Source organism: Quercus robur, chromosome 4 (assembly GCF_932294415.1).
Source record: "Quercus robur chromosome 4, dhQueRobu3.1, whole genome shotgun sequence".
NCBI classification, from domain to species: domain Eukaryota; kingdom Viridiplantae; phylum Streptophyta; class Magnoliopsida; order Fagales; family Fagaceae; genus Quercus; species Quercus robur.
The window spans coordinates 79,070,733-79,094,261 of NC_065537.1; the positions used below are offsets into that span (position 1 = coordinate 79,070,733).

General features: G+C 31.5%; 2 protein-coding genes across 4 annotated transcripts; both read right to left on the reverse strand.

Annotated features, from left to right (window-relative positions):
- Nucleotides 1-85: 85 nt before the first annotated feature.
- On the reverse strand, nt 86-2,231 carry LOC126723907 (cytokinin riboside 5'-monophosphate phosphoribohydrolase LOG1-like). 3 transcript variants are annotated; one of them, XM_050427910.1, is made up of 7 exons: nt 1,759-2,228; nt 1,521-1,618; nt 1,387-1,417; nt 1,200-1,299; nt 1,043-1,113; nt 788-946; nt 130-600 (listed from the first exon to the last, which is right to left on the reverse strand). In XM_050427910.1, the coding sequence occupies exons 1-7, from the start codon at nt 1,894-1,896 to the stop codon at nt 508-510; spliced, it is 690 nt and encodes a 229-aa protein (XP_050283867.1). In that variant the 5' UTR covers nt 1,897-2,228; the 3' UTR covers nt 130-507. The 3 variants fall into 3 exon arrangements, with proteins under 3 accessions (XP_050283866.1, XP_050283867.1, XP_050283868.1); XM_050427911.1 differs by having other exon boundaries at nt 803-946; nt 1,759-2,225; XM_050427909.1 differs by having other exon boundaries at nt 86-600; nt 803-946; nt 1,200-1,417; nt 1,759-2,231.
- A 12,286-nt stretch (nt 2,232-14,517) lies between these two features.
- Nucleotides 14,518-19,292, reverse strand: LOC126723908 (polygalacturonase). Its single transcript, XM_050427912.1, has 9 exons — nt 18,908-19,292; nt 18,666-18,794; nt 17,724-17,891; nt 17,581-17,601; nt 17,264-17,471; nt 16,761-16,842; nt 16,507-16,615; nt 15,073-15,189; nt 14,518-14,976 (listed from the first exon to the last, which is right to left on the reverse strand). The coding sequence occupies exons 1-9, from the start codon at nt 19,205-19,207 to the stop codon at nt 14,761-14,763; spliced, it is 1,350 nt and encodes a 449-aa protein (XP_050283869.1). The 5' UTR covers nt 19,208-19,292; the 3' UTR covers nt 14,518-14,760.
- Nucleotides 19,293-23,529: the final 4,237 nt, after the last annotated feature.

The window sequence follows — 23,529 nt, forward strand, 5'->3', positions numbered from 1 at the left end:
AACAATTAAGCCAAAACACACAAGATTCCAATTCACACATCAGAATCTAGTAAACAATTAGTTTTTAGTACCAACACAATATAAATTAGAAGCAAGTGGGAAAAGCCTTTCTTCATAGCATCCCAACCCTAAAGAAAAACAATAATCACCATAAAGAATAACCATCTAGGCTCTAGCTCTCTCTTCTCTGTCCCCTACCCCACTTTGTCCCAAGTCACATATTATGCTTTTTTGACATAGTCAATGACCTTGAGAGAGAGAGAGAGAGAGAGAGAGAGAGAGAGAGAATAGATTTACTGACTGATTTTAACACAGCTGCTAAAATACATACGTTCATGAATATACAAATGGATGATTAAAATTTTAGGATCTTGGGATTTTCCCACTTTGAGAGGAAGATAGAGTGATAGAGAGATATTTGGCTACTTTTGCCATCTTGTTTCTCTTTGATTAAATGGAATTACACCAACATATATATGCAATATATACAGATTGGTGATTAAGATCTTAGATCTTTGAGCTTCCCACATTAGACTCTAACAATTGGTTCACTTCCCAACTTTGTCCCGGTGCTACCTTGTCATGGACAGGCTCATGCTCCTGCAATATATAAAAAACAATAACAAATCATTCCCTACTTTGCCGGCAACTTTGTTTTGTCATTCCCCCAATAATTCAGTAATTGACCCACCATCTAATATTTAAATAATGACCTTTTGAACATTATATAAATTGCTTTTGAAAATAATAATAATAAAATAGAAGAAGAAGAAGAAAGAAAATATACATTTTTCTTATGTACCTCCATTTTCTTTATGAGTTCATCTGCAGTATTGGCAATAATCACAATATGTCTTGCTGAATCCTCTATGAAACCCTCTTCCACTCCTTTATCAAATAAGGCAAGCAAGCTATTATAATATCCATCTACGTTCAACAAGCCCACCTGTCACAAAATTCAAAATCAAACATCAAAACTCATGAATATCATAAGCCAAATAATAACATTTTGGAAACTAGAATTTCAAGAGACTCATCTTACTGGTTTGTCATGGATTCCAAGTTGAGACCATGTTATCACCTCTAACAATTCTTCCATGGTTCCATAACCACCTAAAAAGATTGAAAATTTAATTGAAAAATACATAAGAATATGGTGAAAAAACAATGTGGAAGTGTTCCAAGCCAAGAAATCCTACCCGGAATAGCAATGAATGCATCGGCATGTTTTGCCATTTCTGCCTTCCTTTGATGCATATCTGCAACTTCTTTCACTTCTCCCATGGTTTCTCCTGATATCTGCAAGTGGGGTTTGATCAGTTCCAATATTTCATAAAGAAGATAGATAAAGAAAGCACAGTATATACTATAGGCATGAAATAGTACCTCATGAGGCAAAAGAGCTTTAGGAATCACTCTATACAAACATAGAAATGAAATAAAAGATACATGTAAATTATCTTATAGCAATCCAATGAAACACAAAAACTCATGCATTAATATAAAAATATGAAGTATACCCGAGAACATGGCAACCTCCATTAAACACAGTCTGAGAGATCAAACCCATTAGACCTACACTTCCTCCACCATAAACCAAATTGATCTTTCTCTTAACCTGTTGACTAAAAAAGCTCAATCTGATTGACATGCAAAATGTTTCCAAAAATAGTAAATGACAAGTTAACAGGATTAAAAGAAGAGAATGAAGAATTTGTGTCAATTTGAGTTATGTTGATTAATTAAACTATATATTACCAGCAGTTTACCAAGCTCAAGAGCTGCATCACCAAATGTAGATTTGTATCCAGCTCTACTACCACAGAAAACACATATTCTTTTGAATATTCTTTTCTTTACATTTGGTGTGGCAGATGATCCTTCTTCTCCTTCCATTCTTCCAAAGAAGCTTATGTGAAAGACGAGAGTATCCAATGGAGAGAGAGAGAGAGAGAGAGAGAGAAAGAGATGGAATGCAGAGAAGTTACGAGGGTATTGTTAAAAGAAAACAGAATGAGACACTCTTACTCTCTTCGAACTCCACTACTTGCTTTTGTCTGCTTAAATAAGTACTTGGTGTTGGAGAAGAGCCCAACAAGAGCCCATCTCAGTCTCCCTTCCTTTTACCTTCCTCCACATCTCTTGCAAATCATTCATTCTCTTTCTCTCTCCATTAAATATTTGTTGAACTTTGTTGAATTTTAGAGATTGCCCCATACCCATTGTCTTTTCTTTTGTGCTTCATCTGACCAATGGTTCTTGCCTTTATCATTTTGTTGTCCTTTCTGATCTCTCGCTCTCTCATATGCTTAATGGGCCTTAGGCAGACATTCATATGTATGGCCAATGTAATTTGTCATTGGGCCTTACCATGTAGGCTAACCCCGTTGATAGCTTGAGGTATAGCCCAAAGGTCAACCCAACTGATCCCTTCACGCTTGTAATGTTTTTGTCAAAGTTATAACCTTTCAATTTGCCTCCTAAGCATCCAAAGCAGTGAAGTTAAAAATTTAGTTATTTGGTATCACAAAAAATTATTTTATTTATTTTACTTACAGACATGTTGTAGCAATGGATCTATTTTAGTTTTCAACACAATAAAATAATATAAATATCACAATAAAATAATATATCCACTATAATAAAATAATATATCCACTACATACAAGCACTGCATACAACCATCACAGCCACACACACAACCACAACCACCACCACCACCCCCACCACCACAGCCCACAACAAAGAAAAAAAAAAAAAAAAAAAAAAAACAAGCCCACACCCACCAGACCCACCAGGCAACACCCACACCCACACCCACCACCATGAAACCCACTCGAGCCACCACCACGAACACACTGATTTACCCACAAACCCACCCACACAAACACCGTATTGAACCCGACGACCCACTCACGAACCACATTGACCCACTTACGCGGATCGGTGGCGTGGGTCTGAGGTGGACGACAGCGTGGGTCTGAGGTTGATCGGTGGCTTGGGACGGCTGGTGGGTCGATGACGTCGAGTTTCGATGGCGGCGACGTTAAGGATGAGTTGGGCCAGCGGCGGTGAGAGAGTGAGCTTGAGAGAGTTTTGAGAGATGAGAGCTTCAGATGAAAGTGACTGAGAGAGAGGCATGGCGTGAGAATAAAAGAATTTAAAAAAATGAACCAACTTGTATTATTTTAATCTGAGCTGGGAATAAAATATATATATATATATATATAATTTTTTTTTAGCTCTCAGCTACAGTGCACAACCATAGATAGCTGTGCACTATAGCAATGAAGGTAAAAAAAAATACCTTTAGCTCCACTACTATATGGTTGTTTTTTGTGTCTTAATGGAGCTAAAATAACTATATAACTATTTAGCTCCACTGCTACAAATGTCCTAACAGGGGTGAATGCCCCCTCTGATGCCCCAAAAATTCTCAAGTAATATATAATACAAGGTCTTTTTTTTTGGTAAACGTACAAGGTCTTATTTGCATACACAAGGGCAATAAGCATTTTTACATACTTATTGTACTTGTACAAGGACAATAAGCTTTTTTACATACATATTGTACTTGTACTTTGTATTAGTTCACTGTAGGAAAACAATTTTACGTTGGGTCCACTGCAATTCTTTTTAAAAAAGTAATGGATCCCACCTTATAATAATATTATAATAAAATAAAACCACCTGTATAGCCTACTTCTCCACCACTATTTTGTTGAATAGAATTATGAAAGAAAAGAAAAAATACTACTCTCACTCACTAGTCATTATAGCACCTCAAAAAAATTGAGGACCATAAAATTTTTTACAACTTTTTATCACAACTATTGTGTGGTAGAGTGTGATTGTTGAAAAAAAAAATTGTGAATTTATGAGTTAATATTTGTTAATCACTCACAGTCTGTCATATCAAAGTTTTGGCAAAAATATTATGAAATAATTTATGGTCTAGAACTACTCATAGCACCTTTGTTACGTATAGCAAATTTTTTCTTTCCTCACCAGCATTTTTCAGTCTCAAACCCAAGTTTTTTTTACAAACCCAAATTTTAATTGTATATGACAATTACATTTGCATATAGTTGTTTATTTATTTTTTTCATTAATATTAATTAATATTTTTTTGAATTAATTTTACTCTCTTTGTGCCCCCAACCTAAAATCTCTTTTGATCTTCTAAGCTAAAATCTTGTCTCCGTCACTGCCTCCTAAAATTAAATATTTCAATATTGGTATATTCTGGTGTACCTATTGAAATATTAAAGTATACAAAAACCTTTATTTATAAGATAGAACTAAATCACTTATAGAATGCTCGGAATAATGCTCGGAATAAACGATAAATCGATCAGAATGCTCGGAATTCTCCAAAAACAGCCAAAACAAACTATTACACAGTTATTTATTTATTTATTTTTATATATATTAAAATTTATCGAAATGTATGATATATATTGATTTGATAACCAGTAAGATATATTATAACCAAAACAGTTGAAATGGTATGATATTTATAGCTTAGTTATGCATGTTTCCTTGGATTCCAAGTCTAAAAGGCACATTTTTTATTTTTACATTGGCTCAATTGTCAACCAAGGTGCTCACCAAACAGGAAAAAAATACTAGATTATTGTTGTGCAGGTAACGTGAGGTAAAATGTAGAAGAAAAAGGAATTCATTTTATAAATGAGTTAATTTCATTCCCTGTGCATGGTTTAGATTCCTATTAAGATAAATATATTTCTCCTCTCAATCCTTAGCTTCGCATCCTTGTATTTTTTCATATGTTTATAATGTTAATCTCGCCATCACATTTTCTAAAAGCTTTTATTTGATAAACTTGGCTTTCATTATAAAGTATGCATTTGAATAGTTGATTGAAAGTATGATAGAAAAGAAGATGAAGAGTTTTGTTTGCTTTGGATGCAGCCAGAATAAGCTTAAAACGCCAATTTAGCTTGTGTCTAGCGTTTTAGTGCATTAAATGCGATATAGACATGACATGAATACAACTCATGTTAACGTGTCATATCTTATCCCATGCACTAGAATATTGGACGAAAGATTTGCATCTCAACTTGATTACACCCCAGTCTTGTTAACACATCAGCAGCAGCTCACACAATAGATTCCCAGTGGGGAATAGTGCAAAATGCAACAGAGGAAGTACATGTAAGGCTGTAATCTCATCAACCACATGCAATCGTCAAGACTTGGGCTCAACAAACTGTTAGTTGATGTGGGATCTTTTGATGACTGTAGTCTGTACTACAATCTCAGCATCCAGCTCAATTCAACTATCTCTATTCCCATAGTGCTCAAGAAACTATTGGTAAAAGCTATAAAGTGTTAAGTAGGTGAAAATTTATCAGCATATCATTGTACCTAGTCTTGACGACGAAATTGTACCTTTTACATTTAAGAATGTGAATAGGACTTGGCCCATTAAAAAGTTTTATATACTGTTTAAATGGGGCCTATGTAGCCAGAATCACCCATTCATCTCTCTTACTTTTCACTGGTATGCCAATTTTGGGACCAAATAAATTGTTGTGGTGCTGAATTAGGAGGTTATACTATTTGACCTTTGTACTTTGTCATTAATCTGTCTCCTTGATATGAAGATGGATGACCCCATTACCTTTGTGGCAGTTGGACTGACTCATTTTTGTTATACGGATAACTTTTGACACTTTTCTTGGTCTTTGGGTTTGATGAATACTTTTGTCATGGTTTCTAGTATATTAAAATGGGTTAAAATGTAAAATTAACGTTCCAACTTTTTTTTTTTAGATTTTATTTCAGTTTTTTAATTTTATTTTAGTTCATTTCAATTCTCTAAGTTTTAGATTTATTCAATTAAGGTATTTTCGTTAATTTTTGTTAAAACTTTTTAAAAAAAATTTGAAAAATATTTTTCAATCATTAATTGAATTTTTTTAATTTAAAAAATTTGTAGAAAAATTTATAAAATTAAAAAATTAACCATACTATATAAAAAAGGTTGATAGAAAAGCCTTAATTGAATAAACTTGAAAGTTAGAGGACTGAAATGAATAAAGGCAGAGTTAGAGGATTGAAATGAAATCTGAAGAAACTTAGAGAGTCCGTTTTACATTTTACCTATTAAAATTTAATCCAACTCAATATTGGCGTTATTAGCCTGAACTAATAAAGCCAATGCCTTGTATATGTATTGCAAGGTTAAACTGTTCAAGGTTATTTGGTTGGGTTATGCACATAAAATATAATATTTATTAGGCTAAACCTAGATAATTTTTTTTTTTTTGGATAGGTAAAATTTTAAGTTTTCCAATTAAATTTTTCTATGTAATTGTAATTGCATTGAGCAATGCAGGAAAAAAATGTATTATCTTCTTCCAAGGATAATTAAATTTAAATAGATGATTTATTGACTAATGCAATCATATGATTAAATTTAATTAAAAAACCTAAGCAACATGCCAAGCCAACGTCAAAATCTTTTGAGATCAGAATGCCTATGAAAAGTCATGTTTTCTTAACAGATTTTATCATTACCTTATTCAACTTTTAAATTCATTGTTCCACCGACCCTCATTATATATAGAACAAGTATACTCCATGATGGACTTATATAGGATAGTAATTATATGAATTTGTACCTCTAATAAATATTTGAACCGGTTCTGATTTGCAATGTTAATATCTAACGTACAGTCCCCTGCAATAATTATCTGATATAATATGTTAGAGACATATTTATGTAATTGGCTAATTCTTTAACAAAACGCACTTGTAATTGGGTAGATCTAGCATGAGTTTAGTACTTCGAGAAACCAGTGTTCAAGTTTAGTATTGAAACCATGCAAATTTGACCAAGAAACAAGTGAAGAATGTGTAGCTCATTAAAGCTCGATAGAATCCTTTCTATTGAGAATTACTGTTGAAGCTCGACAGAAGCTCGATAGAAGTTGTATCTTTCGAGAATTACGAAATCATACTTTTCAGATCTGATTACACGCATATCTTTGATTATTTGTGTAGGGTTTCTTTTCTCACAACTTTAGACATATATAAAGATTATTTTAAGTGCCGTTACAAGTGATGCAAAGGGATGCAAAGTGATAATACACACATATTGTGACTGGAGACAAAATTTGCTCTAGTTTATCATGTTTTTTGTCGAAACTATTGCGTCTTTACGTCAAGAGTTTTGTAACCAAGGAACCTCCTGGTCTTCATTGTTAGATGAACTGAAGAACTTTACAGCTAACATCTTCCTCAAGTTGGTGTGTTAATCACGTACTGGGATCCGTGCATCATTGGTTAGTCACGTACTGGGATTTGTGCATTGAATGAAGAGATTGCTACTACAATACAAGTCTAATTGGGTATTGGAGTAAATGTTCAACTGTAGGTTAGTATTAGGTACTGTGATCCTTTTTACTTGTAACCGCTTGTGATTGATAATAGTGGATTTTCGGGAGTGGTGACCTTAAATTCACCAGGTGAGGTTTTGCCTCGGTGGTTTTCCCCATTGCTAAACAAATCACCTGTGTCAAATTTATTTTCCGCTATATTTAGTTTAAGTTGGTGATTTGTTTGTGTTACCATACTATTATATGTTAAATTGATTTAATTAATTAACTTGGATAATTAATTAATTAATTTGTCAGAGGGGTCAATCCATTTTTGCCTTATCACAATATATAAATATATACACAAATGAGCTAGAAAGTCAAATCAAATTGGAATGATAACAAAAAGAGAAAATTTTGCTGCGTGCGAATATTCAAATTGAATTTGTCTTGATATTTGTACCCTTTTGAGAGCATTATTTTTCACTATCATCTTAATCAGTTAATTTTAAAGGGTTTCTTTGATGACCCATATATTTTTCACATATGAATTGCATTTTGCAAAGGATTAAGGGCACCTAAAATTACCTTGCAGATTAATTGTGTTAAAAAAAAAAGGCCATTTGGTTAAATGATTTTGTAATTTTGCAATTTCTTTATTCTTGTTCTTGGTGTGTTGCTGTGCTCTTTAATGAAAATGACGTACTTTTTTTAATGAGTGCTTCAAGTGGAGAAACTTGAGTACAGAATGTCATGGACATGTTGAATGTTTAAGGCTTTGGAAAGAAGCTTAGAAGAAGAGTAACATGTCAAAAGCGTACCTGTTCAATATGTCAACAGGTCCCATGTCTGTTTGCTAAAGCATTTCTTTGCAAGTTCATGGTAAGATTCTTTCTTTTGTCCTCTCTAACTGGAGGAGCATATATATCGGTCTGCCTCTAAGCAAGAAAGCAATAAATAATTTTTTCATTGCTGGCCAACACATGTATAGTAGGCCTACCTTTGACAAAATTTAACATATTACATATATAAGCTCCAGTCTAATCTAGTCTATAGAGATAGTACAATTAAACTACACAATTCAGTGAAAATTCCAATTCAATTCGTATCAATATCATATCACTTGATCTGAAAAGGATGGCACACAAGTTTTTTTACATATCAGTTTAGTTTTTTTAATTGGAAAATTTCTAATCAATGGAACATTTGCTGACTCAAAATCATCCTAATTATTCCTCATACTATGAATGAAGCCATGAATCCCATACTAGTAGTTTGATTTTCTTAATTCTCATTTATAATCTCTAACCAGTTGCAGCTTTGAATGCAACAAAAGTCTCTTAAAAGCCATCATTGTCATCATCTTCAACTATAGTCTTCATTTAAGAGATTGGTAGCTTCACTCCAGCTTAATTATAGCAATTTTCTTCCTCAAAGAGTTCCATCACCAAGATTGTAGAGTTCCATCACCACATGCAAATAGGAAAAAAAATTCATATTGTACATTAGGCTTTTCTAGGAAACTTGGTTTCAATTTGATTAAAATAATTAATTAGAGAAAAAATATATAAAAACAATACAAGTGCTTTTTTTTGGGGGAGCTAACAAACTATAGAGTATAGATTACCAATTACCTCTTCCCTACCTCATAAAAATGGGAGTCTTGTGCATTGTGACTGACCTTTAAACTATAGACTATATTGCAACCACCAGATCTTTCGAAAATCTTGAGTACTTTCTGCAGCACTATTGTTTATCAAATGGCAGGAACGTCCAAGTTCTTACAAGTCAGAGTAGCAACTGATGATTCTAACCTATAATAATCAGCTGATTCATGATCTCTAAGTTTATCCAATGTATCAGTAACAAAATCCATGCACATGTCACATTTCCAATCACTAAAAGATGATCTTCTTCAGGGCCTCTTAAGCTTATATTACCCTTCTTAACACATTCCAAAAACTCTACAAAACTTTCCCTCTTCAGTATAGCATCCAATTTTCCCAACACGGTCGCTAGGATTAAGTGCTCGATTCCAATTTCTTGATCACCAAATAAACTCGCTAAATGGGCAGATGTCAAGTAAATGTTATTGACTGCAAAGCAATCTGCAGATGATTCACATAATATTGATTTCATCTTTGCAATATCAACAATCTTTGTAACACTATCAGCAACACTTGTCTGAGAAAGTGCCAATAAAATATGGTGCACACAAATGTATTGTTGACCGTTACGTCTCCGTTGGAAATCAGCTAGTTCAACCACTCTGATAACCTCATCTTTAATTCAGTCCATACTTGCCTTCCAATTGAAAATTTTCCAACTGTTAATCAGAGAGAACAAAGAAATTCGAGAAGTTAGAAGGTGTAGAAGCATTGATTATATTACTTAGTATCTATTTGTAACGAGCTTTTTTGTTAACTTATGTAAAACCTTTTAAAATTTTACTTTTTCAAGTACATTTTTAATAAACTAATGACAAACAATTATTGAATTTTAAGCTTATTTAAATTAGCATACTTAGTAACTCCCAAAAAAGAGAAACATATATATATATATATATATATATATAGCCTAAGCCACACCAGTTGTAATTATGATGATAAGTGTAAGAGGCTTATAAGTATTACTTATTTTTGTCTCAAAGTAGCAATATAGAAAGCCCTCTACGCAAACCCAGATAATAAGAAATATTTTTCCACAACCCAATAATATTATATATTAATCTCCCTCAAGGCATCTACAACCCAGGGATCCCAAAGACACGTACAATATGGAGAGGTTCAGCCCATCCAAACTCCATGACTAGATGACTTCTTATATAATATTTCTACCTTTTCAATCATTCTTGATTCATGTTTACTAACATAAAATAGCTTCTATGTCCTCATCCCATTCTTATTATTATGATCCTTATTATTATGAAAGGAGGAAGTACCATTGAGCTATTACTCATTGTTGGATTATTCATCATATAGGCAGCAAAGTCTTGCTTCGTTCGTTAGTAGTAGAAATTTCTCTTTCTTTATCTCTACTAGGGTTTTGAGGCATCAACTTTAGTATTTCATGATAGAGATCATTGTGTTGGGAAATTTTTTTATATAATTGTGAATAAATTTCAGCAAGTATAGCGGAAGCACAACCACACAAAAACACAAAAATTTACATGGAAACCTTTTCTTCTTAAAGAGAAATACCACGAAACAAATTCCGAATAATTTCACTATATTAAATAAAGATTACAACACTTAGAGAAACAACTTGAGTAAAGAAAAAACTCTCTTCTTCTTTTCACTCACTGCTCTCTTTCTCACTGTGTATCTCTCACAATTTTCTCTTACTCTCTCTATTTTTCTCTTCTCTTCTACTTGCTTTCACTCACGCAGTTCTTCAAGACTGCACCAGTCCTCACTTTCCTTGGGACTTCTCTTCTTACTCACTGGCCGAATGGCCTCTCCTTTTTTTTTTCTTTATCTTTTCCTTCTTTTCTTCATTTCACACTCTTGACATCAAATCACAATAAATGCAAGCCAACTTGTCTTGATTTTGCTTCAACCAATTTCTATTTCTTTAGCTCCTTAGGCCGAATAGCTGGGAGCAAGCGCAAGCGTTTTGGAGTCTTAAAGCGAAATCTTTAAATGAAGTCTTTATGTTATCACTAAAATAATTTTTAACTAACATTTTATATAATAATTTTTTTAAAATCCATTCTTTTTACTTTTTAATATGATTTTTTTTGTGAGAAAATGCTAAAGTTATAATTTTTTTTACTACAAACCGATGTTGTAATGAATGTAATCAATGACATGAGGCTTACAAAAATATTAGAAATATTATAAAATTTACAACATGAGAATTACAAAGATATATCACCAATCATAAATATTCATTCAAAAATGCATTCAATAGTTTATTGAAATCCACTTATTTTATTCATTGTCACATTAAATTATAAAAGTTATGGAGACCACTATGCACCCTTGATGTAGTGATCAATCCACAAGTAAAAGTTCTTGTGGGGTGTGGGGGGCAATGATCGAGATTTAAGTTTCTAGAAGAAAGTTTCGCATACATATATACTTAAATTAAATTCGAGTATAATTTTTATTTAATATAAAAATAATTAAATAAATAAAATTTATGTAGTAAAATTTATAGTATTTTAAACATTTTCCTATTTGAATTACTTATGATTAGTATCACGTCTATTTGTAAGACCTATTTATTTAAATTTGTTTTATTTCTATCTTTAGTATTACTTAATTCTTTAAACCTTCTTAATAATGAAAAAAATATAAACTAAAATGTTTTAATATCTCCCAAAAATATTTATATATAAAAAATTAAAAAAGAAATTGTCCCCAAATTTGGGCCTAGGCAATGACCTAATCGGCCGAAGTTAGGGCCGGCCCTGCGAATGGCCTTTGCTCCTTTCTTTTTTATTTTCTTCAGCGTGTCCAACACGCTTGGAATCACTTCTCATTAAGAGAAGTTAGACTTCTCACAAAGTCATGGAAGACAAGAGTGACATGCTCAGTAAATGAGCTCTTGACAAGGCATATGGGCTGGACCCACACGGTGCTTTGCACCCAACGTATTGCACTCCATGCAAAACTTTCTTGAGTATGTCAATGTGACAAAGTTTTCCAAATTAATTAAAAACACTCAAAAGAAGCTTTGTAAAGCTCTTCGCCAAGCCGCGATACTTTTTACCAATTATATGCATATAAACTTGGGAAGATATTGAAACTGAATTTATATTAGAGTTCATCCAGTGATTTTTTCCTTCGAAATGAAATGATTATCCACATAAATCTCGTTCTTCGTTGTGGTTGATTTATGTTGTTACATTTGTTGATAACTTGCATTATATTGAGCAATAACTTGATGATTTTTTAGAATTTTTTTGTTTGTTTGTTTTAAATTAAACTGTGATAGCTTCAAATAAAATAATGTTTACCTCAGTTTCAACACTAAGTTTTTTTGGGTCACATGATAACCCATGATTCTTTTCTTTTTTTATTTTTATTTTTTAAATCATTTTGAACATACAACAATCGAGTCATATATGATAGTAGTAATTTTATCACATTTGTTAACAGCTCATGTTACAATAGACAGTAACACTATGGTTGACATAATACTCTGAAAACATTAGTGGTAACATAGAAAGACAAAGATACTAAGGGTCCGTTTGGATACAGTTGAAAACTGAAAACTGAAACTGAAAACTGAAAAACACTGTAGCGAAATAATTTTTAAATGTGTGAATAATATCGTGGGACCCATTTTTAATGAAAAAGTTGCTGAAAAGTGAAATTTGTGGGTCCGTGAACAGTACACGATGTGCTGTGATTGGTCCAAAAAAATTTGAAAAGTCAAAGTTTGCGGCTACTGTTCATTGAACAGTGCATAAACAGTAGCCGCAACACCCAAAACGCTCCAAAACGCGTGAAAAAAAAAAAAAAAAAAAACAGACAAAACGCAAATGCAGGGAACTTTCAGCCGAATCCAAACGCACTCTAAGACTTTCCTTTTTCATTTGGTCATTGAGTGCCATGTTTCATTGGTCACTATAACTACTACCAACCACCTCATTCTGACTATAGAAGTGGATTTTATATAGGAGAGGCTTTCTGGCAAATGATGTGCATAATTAGTCAATCCCAAATAAGAATCAAGTAGCTAGGTTTGTTACTATAAGCATACAACAAAAAGTCAAAATTTACCACCTAATAGTGGTTGACTAGTACATAAAAATATTGTGATCATCAAACAATAATTCTCCAATGTTAGATTTGGCCAAATCTTTTCCCCAAATTACATCAAACACAATTTAATAGTATAAACATAGAAGTGTTTGGTTATAAAAATAAAATACACATTAACATTGTTAGCCCAAACTAGTTTCAACTTTTTAATTTAAAAAAGAGTTAGAAATATTGGATTGGCTCCTAAGTCCCAACTCCCAAGCCCCTTTTTTAATCATTTCCATGGTAACCTATATTAATGATAGGGAATTGACATTGGATGCCAGTTATATATTTAGAGAGAGAGAGCCAGTTCCAAGGCCCGATCTGCTAAGTACAACAACAATTAAGGTGCTTGAAAAGACCAATCTTTGTAGGCTCTTAACATAGGCCCTGGTAGGAAATTAATGGAATATATTATGGATCAGGCTAGATCCGTATAGGTAACAATATTGGTTGATCATGATATTTGTCCGTACGTTCCAATTTTATTGGATGTATCATGTATGAAGGAAGATCCAAAAGCCAGTCTTCATATGTCCTCTCTGCCATCATTGCTCCCCTTTTCACCAACTAGCTATTACTTTATGTCCCAAGGCCAAGGGTAACTAAATTTAATGAGTATTGTATTGGGGCAGATGAAAATAAATTGATCTGTAGAAGGAAAAGACAGAAGTTTGGTACTATAATATATAGCACTGAAAATGTTTTGAGTTCGGTTTTTTCTTGGAGATAGGTATCTAACTTGACTTGGATAGACAGGGAGAATGAGGCCATGACTTTGTGATTTTATTAGCCATGTAGATAGAGCAAAATGACTTATTTTTTCATTTTTAAATATTTACTTATTTATTGAAAATTAGCAAAACTACTTCAATGGTACTTAAAAAAAAGTTGTACATAAAAAAAAAAAGTTTAAAGAAAAAAAGAGTTAATCTAAACTCACTTGTATGTTTGGATTAGATTTTTTCCTGATAGTTTATTAACATATTTGTTTATGTGTAACTTTTTAAAGTTTTGTTTTTCAAAATGCAATTATACTTTTGTCTAGGTTCAGAGTATAAGTGAATAAACTTTTAAGTAAAAACCTGATCCAAACTCACAAGGGGTTCACATAGTTGAACCATAAAGTGTTTGTTTGTTAGCAACCATTTTATTTATTTATTAATTTTTTTTTTAAAAAGTTTTTTAGCTTGTTTATTTATGTATGGATTCTTTAAACTTTAACCTTTTAAAGTACAATTACGCTTTCACGAATTTTTAGCAACACAACAAATGGGCGGAGTACTCATCCAAATGCACATAAGTATGGATTAATATAATTTGGCAGAGTTGGGGTGAATTAGTTGTTTTTAAATATTGCCTCTCTTCCCTGGCCTCTCCACGCAATGCTTTGAATATTGCCATAAAACTTTGGCTAAAGCAAACCCATGTTTTATTAAATTTATGAAGGGAAAACCAATAACTTACAATGAATTCTGAATGCATGTATGGTATTCCTAGCTATTTACGATGAGATCTATCATCTATGTTTGTTTCAGTTCCAAGACCAAAACAACATGATGCTTGACTAAATCTATCACTATAATGCTAAATCAAAGGTATTCAAAACATTAATCTAAGAGCATGAATGTTTGTTTTCCCCCCATCTTAATTTGTAATCAACACCCTGGAGAGACATTCCCCTTTTTTTGCAATCCAACTTTCAGACAAGTAGCATCGACATCTCCATTGCCTTGGCGTACCAGATTAACATCTTGCAACAAAACCCCTTGACAAGGAAAGCTCTTGCTGCAGTCGAATTTTATGGCCTCTTCTGATGCACTAGTGCCCTTGATGTTCTTGAAAGCCACATTGCTTATTTTCACAGCTGAGGGCTGCATATAGATGAATATATGTCATTAGATTGTTATTTTTCATGATGGTTGTGACATTGTGTGTGTGAAAGTGATTGGCTTTGGTGTATATATTACCTGTTGTTGGCATGGTGTTTTTTGATCACAATAGTTTTGGTCTATGATTATAGGATTGCTGACATTGTTCATAACCACATTTTGAAACATGATGTTTTTTGCATACCCAGAGCCTCCCTAGATATTGAAAAAAAAGAAGAAAAGAAAGTGAACATACAGTTATATAGATAGTACATTGTCTGATAATAACAAATATGTCAAATTGTTAAAATTATCATGAAAAGTTTGACTAACAAATTACAATACAATTCAACAAAGATTAATTCAAGGAGAGAGACTAAATAGAATAATAGTCAAAGAAAAGTGCTAAAATAGTGGTTATGTTTGAAAATTAGTTAATCAATAGTTTAGTTAATTGTAGGCCCAAGCCTACAATGATTATTTGTGGAGCACTCATATTTCATGTACATCTCTCGTAAGAGTATGGACCGTATAGTTACAAATATGACTCTTTTAAATATATAAATATAAAAAATTCGAAGTCATAATTTTTAAAATATTTTATACTTTCTAGAAAAGTGATAATTTTGCATGATATTAAAGAGAATGACTTGAGTTTAAACCCCAAAAAAACAATTTTTTTTTTTTTTTTTAAAACCTTTTAATTGTTGTCTACTCCACAAAATTATACATGCATGGGCATAACCTTAAAGGGGTAACATATTTGATTAGGTACCTTTTTTTACCATGAAATAGTCATCATTTCCACCTCCCTTTTAAACCTAGTTGGTTGTTTCTACGACTCCATTACATATATGTTACGTGGCCATCATTGCATGCAAAGATGCATAAGTAAATACTAATTCTAGGCACATGATGATGTAGGAGTACAAAGGAAAGTTAAACTAAACATTTCTCTGTACTTTGCTTGATCTGTTGCAAAGAAGTAAAGAAATGGCAAAATTGTATAACTTGTTTCCAAGTCTTTGTAGATTACATGTCAGCAGCAGCAACAAGAAATGTGTACACTTGTTAATTTCTAAACCGTGGGAGAACGTCACAATTAAAACCATTGGTTTTGGGTCACTATATATGTTTCTATCATTTTCTAAACTTTCAATCTTTACATTGTTGACTTATTTCACAAATTCAGTAGCCTAACTTTTGTTTCTCTTTTGGGTATTTTTTTTCTTTGAAATTTTTTTTTCTACTCGAGAACTTTGCTCCTACATTCACGCAACCTTACGAGGTTCTCATTTTTTCTAACTCCTTTGCAAAGTTTCAACAAGTTTTCCCAAAACGTAATAGGACTTTGACTTCATAAGTAAGCAGTGGATTTAGTCATTTGGTATTAAAAAAAGCAGTAAATTAATCTCAATTTTCAAACTTTAGCTATATATTTCTCTGAAGAGTATAGACAAAATGTGTGTGCACATGTATGATGAAAACAGTTATAGAGTGCCCTAAAATGGGTTTTTGTAAACAAACTTTTACCTGCCAAGTCTTTATTCTCATCCCATTTGTGGTTCCTGTGAGTTTTGCTCTATTCACCATAACATTAGAAACTTCTGCTTCTGAATTATCAGCTCCTAAGCTACCAATGCTGAAAAAATAATATAATTATCAAAACAAGTAATAAGTTATTCAATAAAAACCACCAACATGATATTCGTGCATCATGCTAGTAGAAATAGTTTAGTTAAAATCCACTAATTAGGTGTAAAGCAAGTTAGACTTTATATATATACCTGATTCCATGTCCTGGTCCACAGGTAATATCCGTGGCTTGAACATTTTTAGACCCACTTACAATTGAAATACAGTCATCACCTTCAATTAAAAAACAGGAAAAAAAAAAAAATTAGCTGGGTTGAACGAATTTCTAGCTATTTAATTCATTCATTCTTGGTTAGCTATTTCATTAATTATATTTTCGTTTTATCTTCAAAATTTGACGCATCTTTTTTTGAGGCTTATGTAGCAAATTTGTAATAATATTCTTAGCACTAGGTAGGATTTAAAAAAAAAAAAGTCTAAAATTATTTCTATTTTTTTTAATAAAGAAAGGTTTACACATAAACTTAGCAATTAATGTGATTGATAATATATGATATTACTTTAACAAAGTAATAAATAAATGTTAGAATTTTTTTTTTTTTTATGATATATATAATATAATATGAATTATATACTATAAAATTTGTACTATTTATAGAAAATAGAAAGTTTCATTCTTCTCTAGGTCTACTACCTGTCCTGATGACACAGTTCTGTATTTGAATGTTTTGTGTCCCTGTGACATGAATTCCATCGGTATTGGGGCTATTGCCTGGTGCAACCACCACAAGATTCAAAGCTTCGACATTTTGACAATTCTGAAACGTAAGATGCATTTGCTGTGCATTTTTTATCCTTATGCTGGACACCCTCACATTCTTGCTATCTTGGAAAGTCACAGCCTATAGACAAAATTTTCAAAGACATTAAAGAAAATAAAAGGAAAAAAGTTAGCCTTCATGACCAAATCTATAATGTTAGGAAAGTCTTAGAGAGGACAGATTAACTTACAGTTGGTGCATGCTTGCAGGGCTGCAAAACAATGAATTAAGAGAAAGATAATGAATAATTAGTTCATTTATTAGAAAAAAGAAAAGGAGAGAAATTAAGTTGGTAAAAATCAAATAAAAGCATTATATCAGCCATGCACATACAAGTTTATCGTTGATCTTGCATGAGCTTTCCCACCATATCCTCCCATTGCCATTGATGGTGCCGCCACCTTCAATATTGAAATCTTGAAGATTCTCAAACACAAGCCAATGTAGTGTATCTTTTTCATAATCTGATTTGTGAGAAGAAGCTTTAATTGTTCCATAGACCTGGTAAAAAAGAAAAAAAAATTATTATTTTTTTCTTTAACACTAACCAATATCAATCAATCAATACAAGTAAGGAAGTATAAATCTCATGTAAGAGAGTATGTGATTCTGTCAAACTTGTTGTATTACACTAATAAATTATCATGTTTTAATGAGATAAATGCGTAATTTTCTTGGTATATGATATATATATATATATATATATATGCATTTCTTAGAATTCTCTTCATTTAGCCTTCCACCTAATCAAATTTACATTTATGTCAAAATAATACTAATAAATTATCATGTTTTAATGGAAAAAATGAATTTATTATTATGTATTAATTATCTTGGTATACTTTTTTTTCGAGAAAACTATCTTGGTATACTCAATTATTATTTAATATATAAACTTTTCCATACTTCCAAATTAAGGATATAAATTATGGTAAATTAAAAAGAAGTTAAAAATTAAAATTAAGTAATATATTTATTATATATATGTGGTTATATATTTATTATTAATAAATTTAAAGAAATTTTTTTTCATAACTACAATGATGTTATTTTTGAACTCTAGCTAAAGTCATTGTTTCGATGATAATAAGACGTGTACAACAGTTGAGAAAAAGTTTGTGCCGTGACTAGCATTATTCATACGTTATGCATGTAGATATATATGCATGTTTGAATAAAACTCAACTTCAATATAAAATCGGATTTGTTAAGAACCAGTAATATAATTGACTTAACATGATAGTTCCTGTAGATGCATGCATGGATAAGACTCACCTTCATTGTAAAATATGGTTTGCAAGGACCTGAGAAGGTAATTGGCTTAAGATGATAGTTCTTATTTGCAGTAACCACAAGAGCACTATTTGCAGAAGAACAAGCCACCTTCCAAGCTTTCCTAAATGCCTAACAAAACCAAACCAATATCAGACCAACATAACATTCAAAAACAAATCATGCAAAAAAGGCAGAATTTGAAAACTCAATAAACTGAATTTATAAAATATGGGATATTATACCTCAGTATCATCTCCACCATTAGCTTTAGCTCCAAAGTCATCTACATTAACCAGCTTCTGTGAAGTGCTTGCGCTGCTAAGCCTTGTTGTGAGACCAAACCTTTTGGTCTGAGACTTCATGAAGTCTACAAGCCATGGCTCATGTTTATCACCCTGGTTGATGGTGCCCATTGATGTAGTGTGGGCTATAGGATCGGGACCTCCATTAGTAGCATGTGGGTCCTCTTTGTAAGTGCTAAAGCAGGTTGAGAAAGAGGCTAAGATTATGAAAAGTGCAAGAAATTGGCTTTGTTGAGACATGTCTTTCACTTTTGGAGAAAAAAAGCAATTGTCTTAAAGATTTGCAAAAAGTTTTTAGGATGATAGAAGGTATGAATGTGAGCAATGAAACTGCTTTGTCATTAAGGGACAACGTATTTATAGGCGGATTTGGGTTTGTCATTTTAAGAGAGAGAGAGAGTTAATAAGGTTTGTCAATTAAAAGCAATTTGGTATTCAGAGAATGTTTTTTTTTATTTTTTATTTATTTATTTTTTTATGAGTCAAAGAGGTATGGACTATTGAAATAGAAGAAACTGAGAAACAAGGTTCAATTGGAAGGTCGCCAGATTTTCGTTTCAAAATTGTTTTTCTTCAATGAAGAAAATCAATTTGAGCTTGTCAACAATGGGTGCTTGTGTTTGTGCTTGTTTACCAACATATTTATGTACGATAAATTTGTTGTGCTAATGTATTTTTTACACAGTTTGATACTTTAATATATATATATATATATACCTCTTTCAGTAAAAAAAAAAAAAATATATATATATATATATATATATATATATTTATTTATATAGACCTCAGTTATGAGCACGTGGTCATAAACATATTTATTTGATATGCATAATACGTATTCCTTAGGTTACAATTTTATATTTCTTGCCATTAAACATGTTTTTCCAACCGAAAACCTTGATTAGGCCAAAACTTCTTAAGACATATTTGGCATACGGTAATAGATAAGAATTATAGGTAATAATTGTTCATACGGCAATAGATGAGAATTATAGATAATAATTATTCATACGGCAATAGCAATATATAATAGTTATTTATTAGTACGTTTAATAATTTTTAAATTTAATATATTTTTAAAAATATAAATTTTACACATGCACATACCGATATACAATTGAAATAAGACTAAATTGCATACTACACCTTTAAAATTTCAAAATTTGAATTTTATTCTTAAAAGTTTTATTTCATTTGCATCAGTAACCCCTTTGTCCATATTTTTCGTTAAGTGCTACATAAGGTTGTCACACTTGTTTAGTTAATCCAATAATTCACATCATTTTTATTATGTCACGTCATTTTTAATGATTTAAATTTTTTTAGGCTACAAAAATAATGTGGCATTATTTTATAAGATAAATTAAATACGCTTGGTAAGCTTATGTGGTTCGTAATGAAAAATATAGATTGAGGGATTGCTAATGCAAACAAACTAGAATTTCAAGGGATAAAATTCAAATTATGAAATTTCAGAATATAAAATCCAAACATCTCAAACTTTAGGGTGTAGTTTGCACTTTTACCTTAAAATAATAATAATAAATCTTCTTCCATAGCCATTTATTTAACAAGCAATTATGTCAAATTAAAAATATTTAATTTTAGAAAATAATTGTACAAGTAAGATATTTCATAATAAACAAGTCTTGGATTTTATCATATTTTTCAACCTAATTAATGAATAAGAATAATTATTCTATAGGTCCGGATTAGGTCCAGTGTCCAATGACATTGGACCCATTGGGATTGTGACACGTGTCTATTTTTGGACACTTGTTATCATCCAACCGGGTTCAGTGCATTGGAAACACTAGACTCAAACCTCTCCCTTATTCTGTTACAACATTTTTTTTTTTTTTTTTTTATATTTCTAATTATAAAAATTACCATTCCCATCATAATCGTCATATAGTGTACCAAATTTATCTGGTTCATGCCATTAAATATGGTAAGGAAAAAGAAGAAGAAGTGGATAGTGGTAAAGATAGATCTTGATAAGGTTTCTTTGTCAATGCTATTGTCAAGTTGATAGCTTCTTTGTTTTTTATTTTTATTTTTTGCTTTTTTGTTTTGTTTTGTTTTTTTCCCTTCTTAAAAAAAGTTGATATACATATTTTTATTTTTTTATTATGCGGTATCCATTTTATGATAATTGTATTTTATAATAAGACAATTGTGGGTTTCATTTGTCTTAATTGGTAAAGTCTTTTGTCATTGAATAAAAGAATTAAGATTCAAACCTATACCAAAAACCAATTGGTATCTAGACTGATGATAAAAACCAATCATCATGAAGTAAATGTCATAGATTGAAATTCTAACTATCATTCAAAAAATATACTAAAACACCAATTAGCTTAGACATATCAAATACAATAATTAAAAATTATTTTACTTTTTTTCTTTAAAAAAATCATATTTTATTGAATTGAAAATTTTCTTACATCATGGTGTACGTACTGCCTCTATCAAGAAGGTAGATATATCCTAAAGCAAGATGAATGTTTCCAATGTCAACAAGTAGGTTCATATATACCTAATATGTCAGCAAATTACATATCTAGACATGTGAATAAGATACATGCCTCATGGATTTATCTCATTTTTCTTGGTATTGATAACTAATATGCTAAAATTTCACATATCCGTAAAGCTGGGGAAGAATTATTACTATTAATTAATGAAGGAAAAAAATTTTGCGGCAGGATGAGTTAGGCATAATTTGGTCTTCTTTCTTTTCCCATCTTGGCAATGGTCTTTACTCTTTGGTATTTATCCACTTAAGACTTAATTACCTGGAAAAAATGGCCGTTGACATAAGGCTTTCTATAATCTCAATGTTGTTAATTAAATATGGTCAAATTCATACAGGCATAAAACACGAGCAGCAAGGCCAAAATTTGACTGCATCAGTATAATTTTGAACAGATAGGAAGTTTCGATAAAAATGTCAAACATTTTTTCTCTCAAGTCTTTGTTTGGTCGATGAGAACCAATTGCATAAAAAATTAGTACATTAGATTCAACGGTGTGATCATCATTGTTAAATAGAAAATTTTATCTAACCTTTTCAAATTCCAACTACCTAACTACCGAAGATACATAATTTTGGGCTCTAACTACCAATGATACATAATTTTTGGGTTAATCAGGTCAAAAGCAACATGAATTTATTACAAGCAGTTTGGTTCTAGATAGGACCCCAAAACCTATCAACCCCAAAAAAAACCTTGCCTGGAAAACGATTTTTACTTGCTATTGAGGCATTTCCCAAAAGCATATACTGAAAAGATATAATTTTTTATTATTGAAGCCAACATAGTAATTTTAATATTGAATAAGAGAGCTATCGAAATGAAGATTGGTTTCATCCTCAAAAGGGTTTCCAATGTTGATTTCCATTTCTAATTCCACCACTATAAGTGCCCTTATTGCTCTTAATGTCTTGACTCTTGAGCATTTTAATACGTGATATTTAGGGAAAATTGCATTTTAAAGTGTACAACTTAGGGGGCGTTACAAATTAAATGTTACAGTTTCAAAAGCAATAAATAAAACCTCGAAGTTACAAACTTACAATGCCTAATAAATGAAACCGTCAATTTTATTACACCTCAAATGCAATATATTTCTACTTAAATGGACTAAGGTTTAATTTGTTACTACTTTTTTTTAATTATCAATTTATTACATTTGAAACTATAAGATTAAATTTGTTACTTTTTAAAAGTCAAGGGCTTAATTTGTCACTACCAAAACCTTATAATTTAATGGCATAGTCTAATCTCCCTTATGAGAAAAACTTTGATTTGTTACACCACTAGAAAATAGGGTTTAAAATATAGTTTTTTCCTATTATTTATTTGACATAAGAGAACATGAAAAATGTGTCTCAAAATTAAAGTTTGGATTTTGGGTTTTGATTTCAGGCTGTCTAGGTTACTTTCCTGAGAATAAGGTTGGTAATTTGCTATAAAAATAAGTACATGCATTTCAAGATATACCCTATGATTATATGAATTTATGACCTTATCCATGCCTAGGTTCCATGATGTCAAAATTGAGGGGGGGCTGTATTTGGAAGAGAAATAGAATTGTGAAAGTTATAGCAGTCATTTAGGTGAATTAGGCGCTTGTGTAAGGAAGAGAGAAGGTATGTATGGCTATGGTAAGAGAATGGGATTTGCGTGTAATTTTGGAGGTTTGAAGAAGAATAAGAGGATAAAATAGCAATGAACTTGAACTATGACTTGCCGTGGTGTGCTTAGGAAATAAGAAGAGGGATGGGGGAGTTTTGTTTATTTGTGGCTTTGGTTTGTTGCCACTCTTAGACGGCCTTGTGTACTTAGTGACATAATCAAGGATTCAAGGCTAGCTAGTGACTTTTTTCTTCTTTCACACTTGCATAGTTTTCATTATTTTACCTAAGCTAGAAAGCTATTAAACATTTGTTAATCATGCCTTTTTGTATTAATAGACCCCTCCATGGTGACAATTTTCTAGAAACCCATTATTCTCTACCATTATTATACAACAAAATTATTTGGTGGAATAAAAGA